General features: G+C 54.2%; 7 protein-coding genes across 7 annotated transcripts; 5 read left to right on the top strand and 2 right to left on the bottom strand.

The window, feature by feature from the left end:
- Window positions 1-50: 50 nt before the first annotated feature.
- On the top strand, window positions 51-5098 carry ACA1_326740 (Myosin2 heavy chain, non muscle, putative; the record flags this gene model as incomplete). Its single annotated transcript, XM_004358223.1, has 4 exons — window positions 51-257; window positions 529-678; window positions 749-933; window positions 1111-5098. 4 exons carry the CDS (start codon window positions 51-53, stop codon window positions 5096-5098), a joined length of 4530 nt encoding a protein of 1509 aa, XP_004358280.1.
- A 194-nt stretch (window positions 5099-5292) lies between these two features.
- Window positions 5293-5846, bottom strand: ACA1_326730 (uncharacterized protein; the record flags this gene model as incomplete). The annotated part of the gene is made up of 2 exons (XM_004358222.1): window positions 5293-5772; window positions 5802-5846. The coding sequence occupies 2 exons, from the start codon at window positions 5844-5846 to the stop codon at window positions 5293-5295; spliced, it is 525 nt and encodes a 174-aa protein (XP_004358279.1).
- A 1569-nt stretch (window positions 5847-7415) lies between these two features.
- Window positions 7416-8403, bottom strand: ACA1_326720 (uncharacterized protein; the record flags this gene model as incomplete). The annotated part of the gene is made up of 4 exons (XM_004358221.1): window positions 7416-7616; window positions 7688-7899; window positions 7959-8070; window positions 8128-8403. Coding segments are annotated over 4 exons (801 nt in total), but the record flags the coding sequence as incomplete, so codon positions are not given.
- A 1240-nt stretch (window positions 8404-9643) lies between these two features.
- ACA1_326710 (uncharacterized protein) lies at window positions 9644-10177 on the top strand (the record flags this gene model as incomplete). Its single annotated transcript, XM_004358220.1, has 3 exons — window positions 9644-9820; window positions 9878-10078; window positions 10160-10177. The coding sequence occupies 3 exons, from the start codon at window positions 9644-9646 to the stop codon at window positions 10175-10177; spliced, it is 396 nt and encodes a 131-aa protein (XP_004358277.1).
- A 384-nt stretch (window positions 10178-10561) lies between these two features.
- Window positions 10562-12185, top strand: ACA1_326700 (uncharacterized protein; the record flags this gene model as incomplete). The annotated part of the gene is made up of 7 exons (XM_004358219.1): window positions 10562-10769; window positions 10865-10962; window positions 11137-11199; window positions 11257-11330; window positions 11496-11532; window positions 11599-11961; window positions 12018-12185. The coding sequence occupies 7 exons, from the start codon at window positions 10562-10564 to the stop codon at window positions 12183-12185; spliced, it is 1011 nt and encodes a 336-aa protein (XP_004358276.1).
- Window positions 12186-12273: 88 nt separating this feature from the next.
- ACA1_326690 (uncharacterized protein) lies at window positions 12274-12565 on the top strand (the record flags this gene model as incomplete). The annotated part of the gene is made up of 2 exons (XM_004358218.1): window positions 12274-12315; window positions 12374-12565. 2 exons carry the CDS (start codon window positions 12274-12276, stop codon window positions 12563-12565), a joined length of 234 nt encoding a protein of 77 aa, XP_004358275.1.
- A 2140-nt stretch (window positions 12566-14705) lies between these two features.
- On the top strand, window positions 14706-15048 carry ACA1_326680 (uncharacterized protein; the record flags this gene model as incomplete). The annotated part of the gene is made up of 2 exons (XM_004358217.1): window positions 14706-14923; window positions 14955-15048. Coding segments are annotated over 2 exons (312 nt in total), but the record flags the coding sequence as incomplete, so codon positions are not given.
- Between the last annotated feature and the right edge of the window lie 12 nt (window positions 15049-15060).

The raw sequence follows: 15060 nt of genomic DNA, 5'->3' as shown, positions 1-15060 counted from the left end.
CAACAACACACTTTGAACCACTACACTTTTAGTACATCACATCAGCGAAGATGGCCGCCCAGCGCAGGAGGAAGGGAGGAGAGGTCGAGAGCGACTACATCAAGTACCTCAAGTACAAGAACACCGGCTTCCAGGTGAGCGCCAGCGACAAGACGCTCGCGTGGTGGCCCACCAAGGACGCCGACCGCGCCTTCTGTCACGTCGAGGTGACCAAGGACGACGGCAAGAACTTCACCGTCCGCCTCGAGAACGGCGAGGTACGGAAATCTCTCTTCACTTCTACAACTACTACTACTACCACCTTGATGTTGTTCTCTTCCGTTCCTACTCGTGCGTCACTTCGCATCCGTGGTCCTCCGGAAGATGAAGCCCCCCAAAATTTGTCGTTGACCGACGCGCTACTCGCTTCATCTTTCTACACTTTCTCTTTTCAGTCGATGTTTACTACATGTCTCAATACTCAGTCTCTACTCAGTGTTGATCCTTTCAATGCGCAAGTGCTGAACATCGATTTCTTCGAATGTACAGGAGAAGTCGCAGCCCAAGAACGAGAAGAACTTCCTCGGTGTCAACCCGCCCAAGTTCGATGGCGTGGAGGACATGGGTGAGCTCGGTTACCTCAACGAGCCCGCCGTGCTCCACAACCTCAAGAAGCGTTACGATGCCGACCTCTTCCACGTATGTTCACCTTCTCTACATCTCCATCCTTCGATGTTGGCTCACATTTTTGGATTTGATTCTTCTTCAGACCTACTCTGGCCTGTTCTTGGTGGTGGTGAACCCCTACAAGAGGCTCCCCGTGTACACCCCGGAGATCATCGACATCTACCGTGGTCGCCAGAGGGACAAGGTGGCTCCTCACATCTTCGCCATCTCCGACGCTGCCTACAGGGCCATGCTCAACACCAGGCAGAACCAGTCCATGCTCATCACGTACGACCACCCCTCCCCGCCAACGTGAGAGCGCTCTCACGTTGTCCCGTTCAGTCGTTGTCCCAACCACCGATCGATAATTATCCATTTAATTCCCCAAATATGCGAGGAATTATTGAGCTCAAATTGGTTGCATGGTAACTGACGAATTTTTTGTTATATTTTTTTAACCCACAGTGGTGAGTCGGGAGCTGGTAAGACGGAGAACACGAAGAAGGTCATCCAGTACCTGACGGCCATCGCCGGTCGCGCTGAGGGCGGTCTGCTGGAGCAGCAGCTGCTCGAGTTCAACCCGATCCTCGAGGCCTTCGGTAACGCCAAGACGACCAAGAACAACAACTCGTCGCGTTTCGGTAAGTTCATCGAGCTGCAGTTCAACGCCGGCGGTCAGATCACGGGCGCCAACACGTTCATCTACCTGCTCGAGAAGTCGCGCGTGACCGCCCAGGGTGCCGGCGAGCGTAACTTCCACATCTTCTACCAGATCCTGTCCAAGGCCATGCCCGAGGAGCTCAAGCAGAAGCTGAAGCTGACCAAGCCCGAGGACTACTTCTTCCTCAACCAGAACGCGTGCTACACCGTCGACGACATGGACGATGCCAAGGAGTTCGACCACATGCTCAAGGCCTTCGACATCCTCAACATCAACGAGGAGGAGCGCCTGGCCATCTTCCAGACCATCTCGGCCATCCTGCACCTGGGCAACCTGCCCTTCATCGACGTCAACTCGGAGACGGCGGGCCTCAAGGACGAGGTGGAGCTTAACATCGCCGCCGAGCTGCTGGGCGTGTCGGCCGCCGGGCTCAAGGCCGGTCTCCTGTCGCCGCGCATCAAGGCCGGTAACGAGTGGGTGACCCGCGCGCTCAACAAGCCCAAGGCCATGGCCTCGCGTGACGCCCTGTGCAAGGCCCTCTTCGGCCGCCTGTTCCTGTGGATCGTGCAGAAGATCAACAGGATCCTGTCGCACAAGGACAAGACGGCGCTGTGGATCGGCGTGCTCGACATCTCCGGTTTCGAGATCTTCCAGCACAACTCGTTCGAGCAGCTGTGCATCAACTACACCAACGAGAAGCTGCAGCAGTTCTTCAACCACCACATGTTCACCCTCGAGCAGCAGGAGTACGAGCGCGAGAAGATCGACTGGACCTTCGTCGACTACGGCATGGACTCGCAGGACTGCATCGACCTCATCGAGAAGAAGCCCATGGGCATCCTGCCCCTCCTCGACGAGCAGACCGTGTTCCCCGACGCCGACGACACCTCGTTCACCAAGAAGCTCTTCCAGACCCACGAGAACCACCGCAACTTCCGTCGCCCGCGCTTCGACGCCAACAACTTCAAGATCGTCCACTACGCCGGCGAGGTCGAGTACCAGACGTCGGCCTGGCTCGAGAAGAACCGCGACCCGCTCGAGGACGATCTCTCCAACCTGTGCAAGAAGAGCTCCGTGCGCTTCGTCACCGGCCTCTTCGACGAGGACCTCATGCCCTCGTTCAAGGCCGCCCCCGCCGAGGAGGAGAAGGCCGCGGCCGGCGGCTCGCGCAACCGCTCGACCGGCCGCGGCAAGGGTGGTGCCCAGTTCATCACCGTCGCCTTCCAGTACAAGGAGCAGCTGGCCCACCTCATGTCCATGCTTTCCTCCACGGCCCCGCACTTCATCCGCTGCATCATCCCCAACTTGGGCAAGAAGCCCGGAGTGGTGAGCGACCAGCTCGTGCTCGACCAGCTCAAGTGCAACGGTGTGCTCGAGGGCATCCGTATCGCGCGCAAGGGCTGGCCCAACCGCCTGAAGTACGACGAGTTCCTCAAGCGCTACTTCCTGCTTAAGCCCGGCGCGACCCCCACGTCGCCGTCGACCAAGGACGCCGTTAAGGACCTCATCGAGCACCTGATCGCCAAGGAGCCCACCAAGGTCAACAAGGACGAGGTGCGCTTCGGTGTCACCAAGATCTTCTTCCGCTCGGGCCAGCTGGCCGCCATCGAGGAGCTGCGCGAGCAGGCCATCTCCAAGATGGTGGTGTCGATCCAGGCCGGCGCGCGCGCCTTCCTCGCCCGCCGCATGTACGACAAGATGCGCGAGCAGACCGTGTCGGCCAAGATCCTGCAGCGCAACATCCGCGCCTGGCTCGAGCTCAAGAACTGGGCCTGGTACCAGCTCTACGTCAAGGCCCGCCCGCTCATCTCGCAGCGCAACTTCCAGAAGGAGATCGACGACCTCAAGAAGCAGGTCAAGGACCTCGAGAAGGAGCTCGCCGCCCTCAAGGACGCCAACGCCAAGCTCGACAAGGAGAAGCAGCTCGCCGAGGAGGACGCCGACAAGCTCGAGAAGGACCTCGCCGCGCTCAAGCTCAAGATCCTCGATCTCGAGGGCGAGAAGGCCGATCTCGAGGAGGACAACGCGCTGCTGCAGAAGAAGGTGGCCGGCCTCGAGGAGGAGCTGCAGGAGGAGACCTCGGCCTCCAACGACATCCTGGAGCAGAAGCGCAAGCTCGAGGCCGAGAAGGCCGAGCTCAAGGCCTCGCTCGAGGAGGAGGAGCGCAACCGCAAGGCCCTCCAGGAGGCCAAGACCAAGGTCGAGTCCGAGCGCAACGAGTTGCAGGACAAGTACGAGGACGAGGCCGCCGCGCACGACTCGCTCAAGAAGAAGGAGGAGGACCTGTCGCGCGAGCTCCGCGAGACCAAGGACGCCCTGGCCGACGCCGAGAACATCTCCGAGACCCTGCGCTCCAAGCTCAAGAACACCGAGCGCGGCGCCGACGACGTGCGCAACGAGCTCGACGACGTCACCGCCACCAAGCTCCAGCTTGAGAAGACCAAGAAGAGCCTCGAGGAGGAGCTCGCCCAGACCCGCGCCCAGCTCGAGGAGGAGAAGAGCGGCAAGGAGGCCGCCAGCTCCAAGGCCAAGCAGCTCGGCCAGCAGCTCGAGGACGCCCGCTCCGAGGTCGACTCGCTCAAGAGCAAGCTCTCGGCCGCCGAGAAGTCGCTCAAGACCGCCAAGGACCAGAACCGCGACCTCGACGAGCAGCTTGAGGACGAGCGCACCGTGCGCGCCAACGTCGACAAGCAGAAGAAGGCGCTCGAGGCCAAGCTCACCGAGCTCGAGGACCAGGTCACCGCCCTCGACGGCCAGAAGAACGCCGCCGCCGCCCAGGCCAAGACCCTCAAGACCCAGGTCGACGAGACCAAGCGCCGCCTGGAGGAGGCCGAGGCCTCGGCCGCGCGCCTCGAGAAGGAGCGCAAGAACGCCCTCGACGAGGTGGCCCAGCTCACCGCCGACCTCGACGCCGAGCGCGACTCGGGCGCCCAGCAGAGGCGCAAGCTCAACACCCGCATCAGCGAGCTCCAGTCCGAGCTCGAGAACGCGCCCAAGACCGGCGGCGCCTCGTCCGAGGAGGTGAAGCGCCTCGAGGGCGAGCTCGAGCGCCTCGAGGAGGAGCTCCTCACCGCCCAGGAGGCCCGCGCCGCCGCCGAGAAGAACCTCGACAAGGCCAACCTCGAGCTCGAGGAGCTGCGCCAGGAGGCCGACGACGCCGCGCGCGACAACGACAAGCTCGTCAAGGACAACCGCAAGCTCAAGGCCGACCTCGACGAGGCCCGCATCCAGCTCGAGGAGGAGCAGGACGCCAAGTCCCACGCTGACTCGAGCTCGCGCCGCCTGCTGGCCGAGATCGAGGAGCTCAAGAAGCGTGTCGCCAAGGAGACCAGCGACAAGCAGAAGGCCCAGGACCAGAAGGCCAACTACCAGCGCGAGAACGAGTCGCTCAAGGCCGACCGTGACTCCATCGAGAGGCGCAACCGCGACGCCGAGCGTCAGGTCCGCGACCTCCGCGCCCAGCTCGACGACGCCCTCTCGCGCCTCGACTCGGAGAAGCGCGCCAAGGAGAAGTCCGTCGAGGCCAACCGCGAGCTCAAGAAGGTCGTCCTCGACCGCGAGCGTCAGTCCCTCGAGTCCCTCTCCAAGTTCAACTCGGCCCTCGAGTCCGACAAGCAGATCCTCGAGGACGAGATCGGCGACCTCCACGAGAAGAACAAGCAGCTCCAGGCCAAGATCGCCCAGCTCCAGGACGAGATCGACGGCACCCCGTCCTCGCGTGGTGGCTCCACCCGCGGCGCCTCGGCCCGCGGTGCCTCCGTGAGGGCCGGCTCCGCCCGCGCCGAGGAGTAAGCAGTCGTGCCTCCCTCTATGCACCACTCACTGCCTCCCCTCTCTACAACGCTTACCCTGTGCTTTATACACCCATAAAACGCTTTTCCCGCTGACATCGCACCAGGCCCACCTGCGCTCACCGTCACACACATGTGGGTTTAGTGTTATGTTGAGAAAGTACAAGAAGAAGGAAGGCAGATCATCGTTTCAGCTTACAACTGGGAGTAGGACGCTCGGCGGAGCACGACAAAAGCAACGGCGGCAGCCACACCAACGACAAGTATCACTCCGCCGGCCACCGCGATGGCAACGATGCCAAAGACCATCCACCGGTCGTCGTCCGCGTCGTTGTCGTGTGCTCCTCCACCTCCGCAGTTTGTCCAGTTTGCCGGGCGGATGGCGAGGGAGTAATAGGACGGACCACCGCCGGCCGGGTGGTAGTAAACGTGGTCTGTGCAGCCGCCCAGGCCCAGCTTCGCACTGGACCCAGTGTCGACTTGACTGGCGGTGTTGCAGGCTGCGGGCCGTCCGGTGTCGTTGAAGACGTAGGGGCTGTAGGTCTCCGAGAGCAGGTCGCGGTGGATCACGAAGGAGGTGAAGTTGAGCGCCAGGGCTCCCCACTGGCCCTCCTCGACGTAGCACGTCGCCACGTTGTACTCTGCGCTCTTGAACGCGGCGGGGCACTTGTACTGCTATCCGTCTGCGTTGCGCAGGCACGGACCTTCGCAGAACACGGCCACGGCTGCCGACTGTCGCCTTGCCCCATCGGCTGAGTCCCCGCTGCACTGCCGGGACGGTAGACGGTAAATAGACCACACTTTCCACCCGCGCACCTCTTTTCACCTGTTTTCCACCTTTTGAGGTGGTGAAATGGTGCACAGGCGCACCTTGGTGGGCAAAAGGTGGAAAACAACACCTATCAGTTTCACCTTTCGTGCACCTTGGTGGACGAAAGGTGGAAAGTGTGGTCTCAAGATCACCTTCCTCGCACCTTGCCCGGCGAGGTGCGAGGAAGGTGAAAATGGGCACCACTACCCATCATGCAGAGATGAAAAAAGACGATTTCTCCACATATGTACACCTTTATACAGTAAAATACAATTACACAATTATGTACATAATACTTGAGCGTCGCTGCTATCCTCAACGGGTTGGTTGTGTGACTCAGCGGCAGACGTCTATACCGCGCTGATCACTCTGCGTGTGAGACACAATTGTTAGTCTAAATGGAATGATCATGTTAGTCTAAATGGAAGGGAGGAGCTGTACTAAGGGTCTTGTAGCTGATGTGGACGTTAACGTGTGCCTTAGCCATCCACACTTGCTCGCTCTAGAAGTTGAGAGTGATAGAAGGACCCTCCTTGTCCATGGGGTCCCACTTGATGTTGCAGGCACTGGTCGCAGCTTTGATTGTGTCCTGCAAGAACTGATTTGGAGGAGCAGCCCAGTCTGGCAGATTGCAGAGGCGCTGCTTGAGCATGTCTCTGTTGTGGTGGATTGCTGTGGTGTAGCGCACCATGCTGCTCTGAGGAAGCGCAGCACTGTTCATGGAGGCAAGCCATTCTTGTTTACCTATAGACTTGCGCATGGTTAGTACAAAAATAAAGGGAAGAGTGAATGCAATTGTACCGCTGGTTACATGTGAGGCTGTTTGCTTTGGGGCCTTGCGTGCATGTTGCATTAGAACTTGCTTTTGATTGCTCTTCTGATTTTGTGTGGGTGTGATCTTGCAGACTGAGTTGATATTGGCCTGGGTTGGCTCATTGTCATCCACAACTGCTGGCTGGGTTCAAGTGACGTGTCATCTTCAAGCATCACTTCACATGTGGGTGGCTGGCATTGCATAGTGGCATCGCTGACACAACCAGAATCAGGCTGGCACTCCTGAAGTGTTGATGAGGTACATGGCTGTGGTCTTTTATTGTCGTGTCTGGCAATGGCCAGAAGCTTGTGTTGTGTCCCTTGGGAATTGCGCTTGCACTTACACAGGAGTGTTTCCTCTGAAGACGCTGCCATTGCCAGTTGGCTGCAGAGTGATGATTCAAGCTCTGGGTCCTTGGAGGCCTCTGAGTCCTCCTTGATGGAATGGCTTGGTGTTGACTTGGCTGGCTTGGTGACCACATCATATGAACCTGGGCCAGTGCGCCACACTCCGTTTGAGTTCTGCAATAGAGAATGCAGACTTGACTAAAAAGTTTTCTGTCAGTGACTGCACAAGAAGAAGATGAACAAAAACAAAAGATGTACCAGAGAGCTTGTTTTGGGAGGTGGTTGTGGAGCCCACGCCTCAATGTCCTCTGGGTGCAGGTCAGGTTGGCTCAAAGCTTCGCCCTCATCACCAATCCTGCCAACCTGCACAAAGGGGAAAAAAAGGTAAACAAAGATTTGAATGGGCTGTGGTGTTGTGGGATTCTACCTGCTCCTCTTCCTGCCTGTCTTCGTCTTCATCTACCCACTTGTCTTTGTCTTCATCTACCCACTTGTCTTCCTCCTTGTCTACCTGCTTGTCTTCCTTTTCGTCTATCTCTTCGCCTATCTGCAATCCTTCCCTTTTTGGAAAAAGAGAAGATGAGAATTGTCTAAAAAGATATTGCTAAGCTCATGTACCTGACCAGGGAAGTCAACATACTTGAAGAGACTTGAGCCTTTGGTTCTGGGCTTGGTGATGCAAGCTCCCTTCAAGTTGATGTCTTGCCACCACTTCACAGATCTCTGTGAATGGCCTGGCTCTGTGTTTGGATGGTCTGGGTCTGTGATGGTGTACTTGTTTGTGGCTCTGAAGCCCATGCGCATGAGCCAATCCCTGAAGATACTGTTGCCTGCACAGGAGAGAGGATTAGGACTGGTTGACCACAACATGATGTGCAAGGTGGTGTACCAGCTATTTTCTCCTTGAACTGAGTGGGTGTCTTTTTTGGATTGAGATTCTTGAATGCATGTGTGAGCAAAAGCCACAGTGACTTGGTCATGTGCTTCTGTTGCTGGTGCACCTGAATGGAAACTGTTGTGAGTGCAATGATTGACTAATAAAGCTAAAATAGGAATACCATACCACTGGAATGAATTTCTTCCAAATGTAATTGAGAGCCTTGGCTGACAACTTGACCTTGTCCTTCTCCTTGATGCTCTTGATGAGTGCCAGCCAAAGCTTGTTCCTGTTGCCTTGGTCCACCTTTGTGACATTGAAGTAGATGTGGGCCACCTCCTTGTGGACTTGCTTGGCAATGTTGTCCTGGTCCATGATTGTCTCTGTCTGCTTGAGCTTGGTCATGAGGAGGTGCAGCATCTGTGTCTGTTGATCCTGCTCCTCCTGCAGTTTCGCCATCTCCCTCTGCAGGAAAAGAAGAATCTCTATGTGGTGAAATTATAATTAGAAATTGTGTAGTACAAAAATGAAAATAAAAGTGAGGCATACCAGTGTTTGTGACCTTGGAGGACCATGCCATGGATGTGGCCCTAGCGCCGCCTAATTTTGTAATTAGAAATCATGTAGAATAAAAAAGAAAATAAAAGTGATGTGTACTGGTGTTCATAGACCATGCCATCAATGTGGCCCTTGCACTGCCTATTTCATTAACAATTAGAAGATAAAGCAAATTAGTAATCACATAGAAGCAAAATTATGTGTAAATGATTTGAAGATCTGTGAGTGTACTGTGTTTGGAGGTGCAGATTGGTGTGCTACTGGTTCTCCTCATGTTGATGGTGGCAATTGATGGGGCTTCTGGTCTGGGGTAGCCACTACTTCACTGGGGGGCAAGAGTGGAATGCTGATCTTGTAGCTGTGCCCAGCCTTTACACAGGTAAACCTGGGTGGATATTTCCTGGTTTGTGGAGGTTCTGTGGATTGCCTGCAGAAGCAGGGTTGGTATTTCCCCTTGGGGCGGTTCTGCAGATTGCCTACAGACCAGAGCAGCTTTTTTGAATATTTTTGTGCCAGTTAGTGAATCATGCAAGTATGTTACCTTACCTTCTATTTTGTTTTTTGGCAACTTATGGTTTCTTGAGTGCAGCCATTTGGTGAATGCAGGAGACAAGGAGCTCTTTTGCCTGACGTGCTACATCAAGATGACAAATGTGCTCTACTTCAGCAGCCACAACCTGCTTGGGCTGCTCTTTGGTTTGCTCCCCTCCCACAATCTTCAATAAACACTCATTTGCATGGGGGGGGGACAGGTATGGAGAAGTGAAGCTGGTGTGCAGATTGTGCAATATGGGTCTCTCATTGTGGCTGGCATGAACAATCTCAACGCCATGTCAAGGTGGCCATAGAAATGTGTACACTTCCTTGCTTGCTTGCTCTCTCTCTTTGAGCTAACCTCTACACTCAAAGGCATAAAAGCAAGGCTCATTCAGGAAGAGCGAAGAGTGAGCGAAGAGTGAAGAGCAAGCAAAGAGGAGGAGGGCAAGCAAAGAGCAAGTGAAGAGGACAAGGACAAGCAAAGAGCAAGCAAAGAGGAGGAGGGCAAGCAAAGAGCAAGTGAAGAGGACAAGGACAAGTGAAGAGCAAGTGAAGAGGACAAGGGCACTGAGGGTGACAAGGGCGACAAAACAAATAATGAAATGAACAAAGATGATCAGGGAGACAACAAAGAAGAAACTGAGAGCATCAATGACTCAATCATGGCAGCCCTCAACTCTATCAAGACAGGGCAGTCAAATGATGAGGACTCTTGGGTTGTGGTGGATCAGATGGGTCCTGCAACAGAGGATGAGCTCAATGAGCATGAGCTCCCACAGGTACAACACAAGTTTTGGTTTCAATTTTCCTCTTTGCTCACATCACCCATTACACAGGCATGGCACACAATGGCAGCACAAAGAGAGGGAGCCATTGAGTGTGTGAAGACCAAGATCAACAGGAAGTGGTATGAGCAAATGCAGCAGAACAACATCACTGAATGCACAATGGAAGACATACTCCATATGCAACATCAACCACCCTTCAATCACAACACCCTCACCAATAGCGTCCACATGCTTAGTGAGGCTGGCCAGGTGCGGCACTCTACCTTTCCCCCCTTTTTTGTGCTCATCATAATAACATGCACATGTGTGTGCATGCATGTGCATGTGCAGTGGTGCATACATGGGTGAGTGGCAGGCAATGTACCCACCAATCCCATGGCACAGGGCATGTGTTGGTAAGGGGACACTTGACTTCATCTCCCCAACTGACATGTAATACATGATCACTACAAGTGCAAAGTTAGCATTCATGAGGAGCACTTCACTTACCAACAAGGAAGCAGGATCAACCACCCATGCAACTCAAAACAGTTCAGCCAGTGCAAAAGGTACCCCACTCATAAATTGAAATGTTCATTGTATTACTACTTACTTGGGCGTGTAGCTATATGGCGTACAGGGCGGCAGCACAGGGGTGCAGGCCAGAAGAGTGCCAGCTCATCCTCCCAATGTTCTACATCAACACATTCAAGCAGAACAGATCACGAAGCTGAAGGCATTGTTGGCATCTACATGTCATTTGCCAACGTGTCAAGGGAGGAATTGGAGGCAGTGGAGTCAAGATACCTCCTCTGCCTCATGCCTCTCAACATCAACCTCTTGGACGCCTTGAGGCTTGTCATCATCACACCAATGCGCCTGCTCAAGCACAGGTACAACATGTACTTCAAGGCTGAGCAGGTGACACGCCACTGCTACAGCTCAGTGTACTGCATCCTCAGTGATCATCCCTCACAGGCACTGTGTGCAGGCACATTTCCCACATTTCACACACATGTTTCATATAGTTGATTTTCTTTTATATATGTCCAACAGGGTTGGCACAGGGCAGTTGGGCATGCTGCCATTACTGCCACAACCTGTTGGCCTTCTTCCACAAGGTGGAATGGCTGATCAGGGTGGGCAGAAAGACAGTACACCAACCCCAGCAACAAGGAAACTACTGGAGCGTCTTCAACGCTCATGTTGCCACACTTCATGACTCAAACAAGGGAGTCCATGGTAGGGTTGGTCCCACAGACAAGAAAATAAAGGTACACAGCTGGGGGCAACAGGTAAGCCCCTTCTGGGACCTCCTGTGGATGCAGGCATTGTTTTACAATTGCTTTGGGATCTGTATGCTCCATATTGAGCACCTGGGCCTCCTAAAGGTACGTTTCCTTCTTTTTCTGCGCTTATTTGTTTTTTATTGCTAACAAGCTGTACAGAGACATCTGCAATACACCTGTATTGCCAATGGGATTGAGGAGGACATCAATGACATGTTCAAGGCTTTCCCCCTGTTCCCTGGCAAGCAGACCTTTGCCAATTGAACACAGATTGTTTGTTGTAATGCCAACATAAGTATTTCTTCTTTGCTCTCTCTCTTCATTGTCTTTACTCTACAGCTAACCTGCATGTATGGCAAGTTGGTGGTGGCGGGGCTGACAGGAGGCGAGATGGACAGCTTCTTGCAGGTCACCAAGCTCCTCTTCAGGGAACAGGTGAGCAATCCACAGGAGCGCAAGTGTTGGTGAGTCCACATCAATATTGTCTGTCTCCTGCAGCAGGACAGCTTCACCAACAACCTTGACAAGCTTGAGAAGCTGACCAAGAGATGGAAACATCTCATGGTCAAGCTCTATGGCGGCATTGCCAAGCAGCAGCACATGACAAGCTCAAAGAAGAAGCAGTCAAAGAAGCGTTCACAGACAGCCAAGACAGCAGCCAGCGACATGACAACAAGCAGAGAGAAGCCACTGAGCTTCTCCTTTCCAAACTTCAAGGTTGTGCAACACTGGCCAGAACTGATCTGCTTCCTCAGCCCCCCTTGGGTCCAGGACACACACCTGTGGGAGCAGCAGCACCTCACAGCCAAGACAACCACACGCCACACAAACCAGATCAATACCAAACAGGCAATCCTCATTAAGGTGCATGTTCCCTTTCTGTTTTCATCATAGTTCCAGAGTTAACTCATCCTTTCCAGACTCATCAAAAAGACACCATGGTTCACCACAGCATGTACACTGGGCTGCCATCAACAAGCCCCAGCAAAGGCCCCTGCCAGGAGCCCTACATGCTCACTGTGAGTGTTGCTGCTGTGGCTGACATCATGAGCAATCACAAGCACAACCTCAATGATGCCATTGAATGAGAGGTGGGTGAGGGCTCCAAGATCGCCTACAACCACATCACCTCACACAACTCAGCCTATTACTACAGCCATTTCCTTTGATTGGGCGATGGCATTGCCTTACGTGTTCCTGATGAGACCCCCAACATATGTGCTCATCACTGATTTTTGCTGTGTCCAAGTCCACCTCACTTTTTCTTTCTTCACAGATACATTTCATTTTCAAAGACACCAGACATCTCATCCTTGAAGACTCAGAGACACAGAGGGTCATGATTGGAAAGATTGCTCACCTACTCACCATTGAATGTGATGGTAGGGCGCGGCCCTGGCTCAAGCTCAAGCTTGGTGAGCTGGCTGGCTTCAGGGATGGCTTTCTGGAGTTCAGGTTTGGTGTGTGATGATTCTACCTTCTGTTTGGATGGAATGGGTGGACTGTTGCCAAGTGTGTCCACCTCATGTGGCAATGAAACAGTGTGGTTTACAACCACTGAGTGAGGTGGCACATTGGTGATAGGTGGGCCATGCCTTGCCAACCCTACATGACAGCCAGCAAGAGTGGACTTCTAGGAAGAATGGATGACCACAACTACTAGTGGACCACAAGTGGGAGACTTCAGTGGACAACCACAAGCAGTGGACAACCACAAGCAGCACAAGCAGTGGACAACCACAAGTGGCAGACAACCACAAGCAGCAGATGACCACAAGTGGCAGACTTCAGCAACCATGAGCAGCAGATGACCACAAGCAGCATGAACTGGTAGGCAATGACCTGAATGACAACAGTGGTGGCAGGCAGGTGGGAGGGTGGTGGGCAGGCGAATGAGCCAAGAGTGACATGGTACCCTCTCTTCACACACCTTTCTGTTTGATAGCTTACTCACACACGCGCGCACACGCGCACACACACACACACACACACAACAACTTGAATGACAACAGTGTTGGCAGGCAGGTGACCACAAGTGGCAGACAACCACAAGTGGCAGACAACCACAAGTGGCAGATGACCATGAGCAGCACAAATGGCAGATGATGACCACAAGCAGTGGACTTTGGTGATGACCACAAGTGGCATGAATGGCAGACAACAACCACAAGCAGCACAAATGGCAGATGACAACCACAAGTGGCACAAGTGGCAGATGACAACCACAAGTGGCTACAACCCATGGCAGAGGCAAAGATGGAGAGAAGGCAGAGGTAAAGGTGGAAACAAGGTGGTGAGAAGGCAGAGGTGAAGGTGGTGAGAAGGTGTAATTGTGCATATTTTCCAATACAGTGTAATGTGAAAATAGGTGCACTGTAATGTGAAAAAAGGTGTACTTTAAGGTGAAAAAAGGTGAAATCAACAAGCTGGAATTAGCCTATAAGTTCCATCTTGCAAAAGGTGGAAAAAATGGTCTTTTTACCATCTACCATCCCAGCAGTGTGGCCACAAGCCTGACTCTCAGCACCGCCAGCAGGCAGATCACAGAAAGGATGAAGCACTCCCTGGCCAGTGAGAAGTTGTTTGATGTGGTGGGGTGTGAGTACAGAAAACTCACCTTCACCTTATTCCTGTTCTTTTGGAACCATGACACCCACTGGGGGTCCAGTAATGGTTCACACAAAACAGCATAGTAGGGGGGAAAATGCCCCAAAAAGTATAAGCAGCCAACCATACACTGAAAAATGCATTTCAAAGTTTATGCGCAAGGCGAAAAAGGCACTGTTGGCTGGTTGCAAGCTGCACAGGGTCAACTCAGGCACCTGGCAGCGGCCAGGAGTGGGGGACCCTCTACTGTGGCGTGCTGTCCAGAGTAAGCTGGCTAGCCATCCAGACTGGTCAGCACAGGCCATGGCAGACAGCCTGCACTGCTCAAAGAGCTTGGTCCAGAAGGTGAAATGGTGACAAAACAAGGGAGAGGAGGAACCATGGAAGCATGGGACAGGTGAGTGATGACAGATGGGGCCACATGAGATACAACTGATGGTTGAGCTGCTCTCAGAGGATGAAAAGGGGTCAGCCAACACAATCAAGGATGTGCAGAGGATACTAGCTGAGGAAGCTGGCGAGACATGGGGAATAAGGTTTGCCACAAGTGTCAGACCAAACAGAACTGCCCCTCACTAAAATGTAAAGGATAAAGTCTGTCAATTCATAACTTCGTTGTAAACTCCTTAACTAACCCGACTGGAGTAGAGATTAATTAAATCTCCTTTTGACCTCCACATCCGCCTGTTGGTTGCGGCGACGGTGATCAAGAGTTTGAGCTCAATAAAAAAGCCAGCAGCGTACCCATTCTTTTTCCTTTCTCTCTGCCGGGCGCCCAGCCGGAGGCAAAATCGCGAAGTCGGGCCGGGTCGTCGGGACCAACCAGCAGGAGGGTGGTGGCCACGAGAGAGAATTTCTCGGCCAAACAGCCCAGGCTCGACATTCTGATGCCTATCATTTTTAGTTCGTGGAACAATTTAGCTCCGCTCGCAATAAATGAGCCTCGGCCGTTCTGCTTTTCTTCTTTGTAGCAAACTTTAGTTGTCCACCCCAACAACAACATGAAGAAGACGCCGGCGTCGCTCGCTCTGTTGTGTGTAGTCCTGGCTCTCGCCTTGGCCGCCACCACCGTCTCGGCCCAGTACGGCAGCGGCTTCGCCGTGGTGTCCGGCAAGTCTCTCTGGGTCTACGGCGACCCGTCGTCGCTGGACATGTGGCTGGCCAACAAGGTCCCGCTCTCGCTCACGGCCAACCCCGTCTCCGCGGCCGCCGGCTCCCCGTACGGCGGCTTCGTGGTGGCGGCCCCCCAGCCAGCTGCTGTCCTACAACGTGACCCAGTGGGTAGGCGACGAGCTCACGGGCCAACTCATCTCCGACCTCGCCTTCGTCCCCCTCGCCAACAACGTACGCGGCCCC

This window comes from Acanthamoeba castellanii, assembly GCF_000313135.1.
Source record: "Acanthamoeba castellanii str. Neff unplaced genomic scaffold scf7180000084510, whole genome shotgun sequence".
NCBI classification, from domain to species: domain Eukaryota; phylum Discosea; order Longamoebia; family Acanthamoebidae; genus Acanthamoeba; species Acanthamoeba castellanii.
Note: the sequence above shows the minus strand (reverse complement) of the source record. Positions and strands in the feature narration are given on the sequence as shown.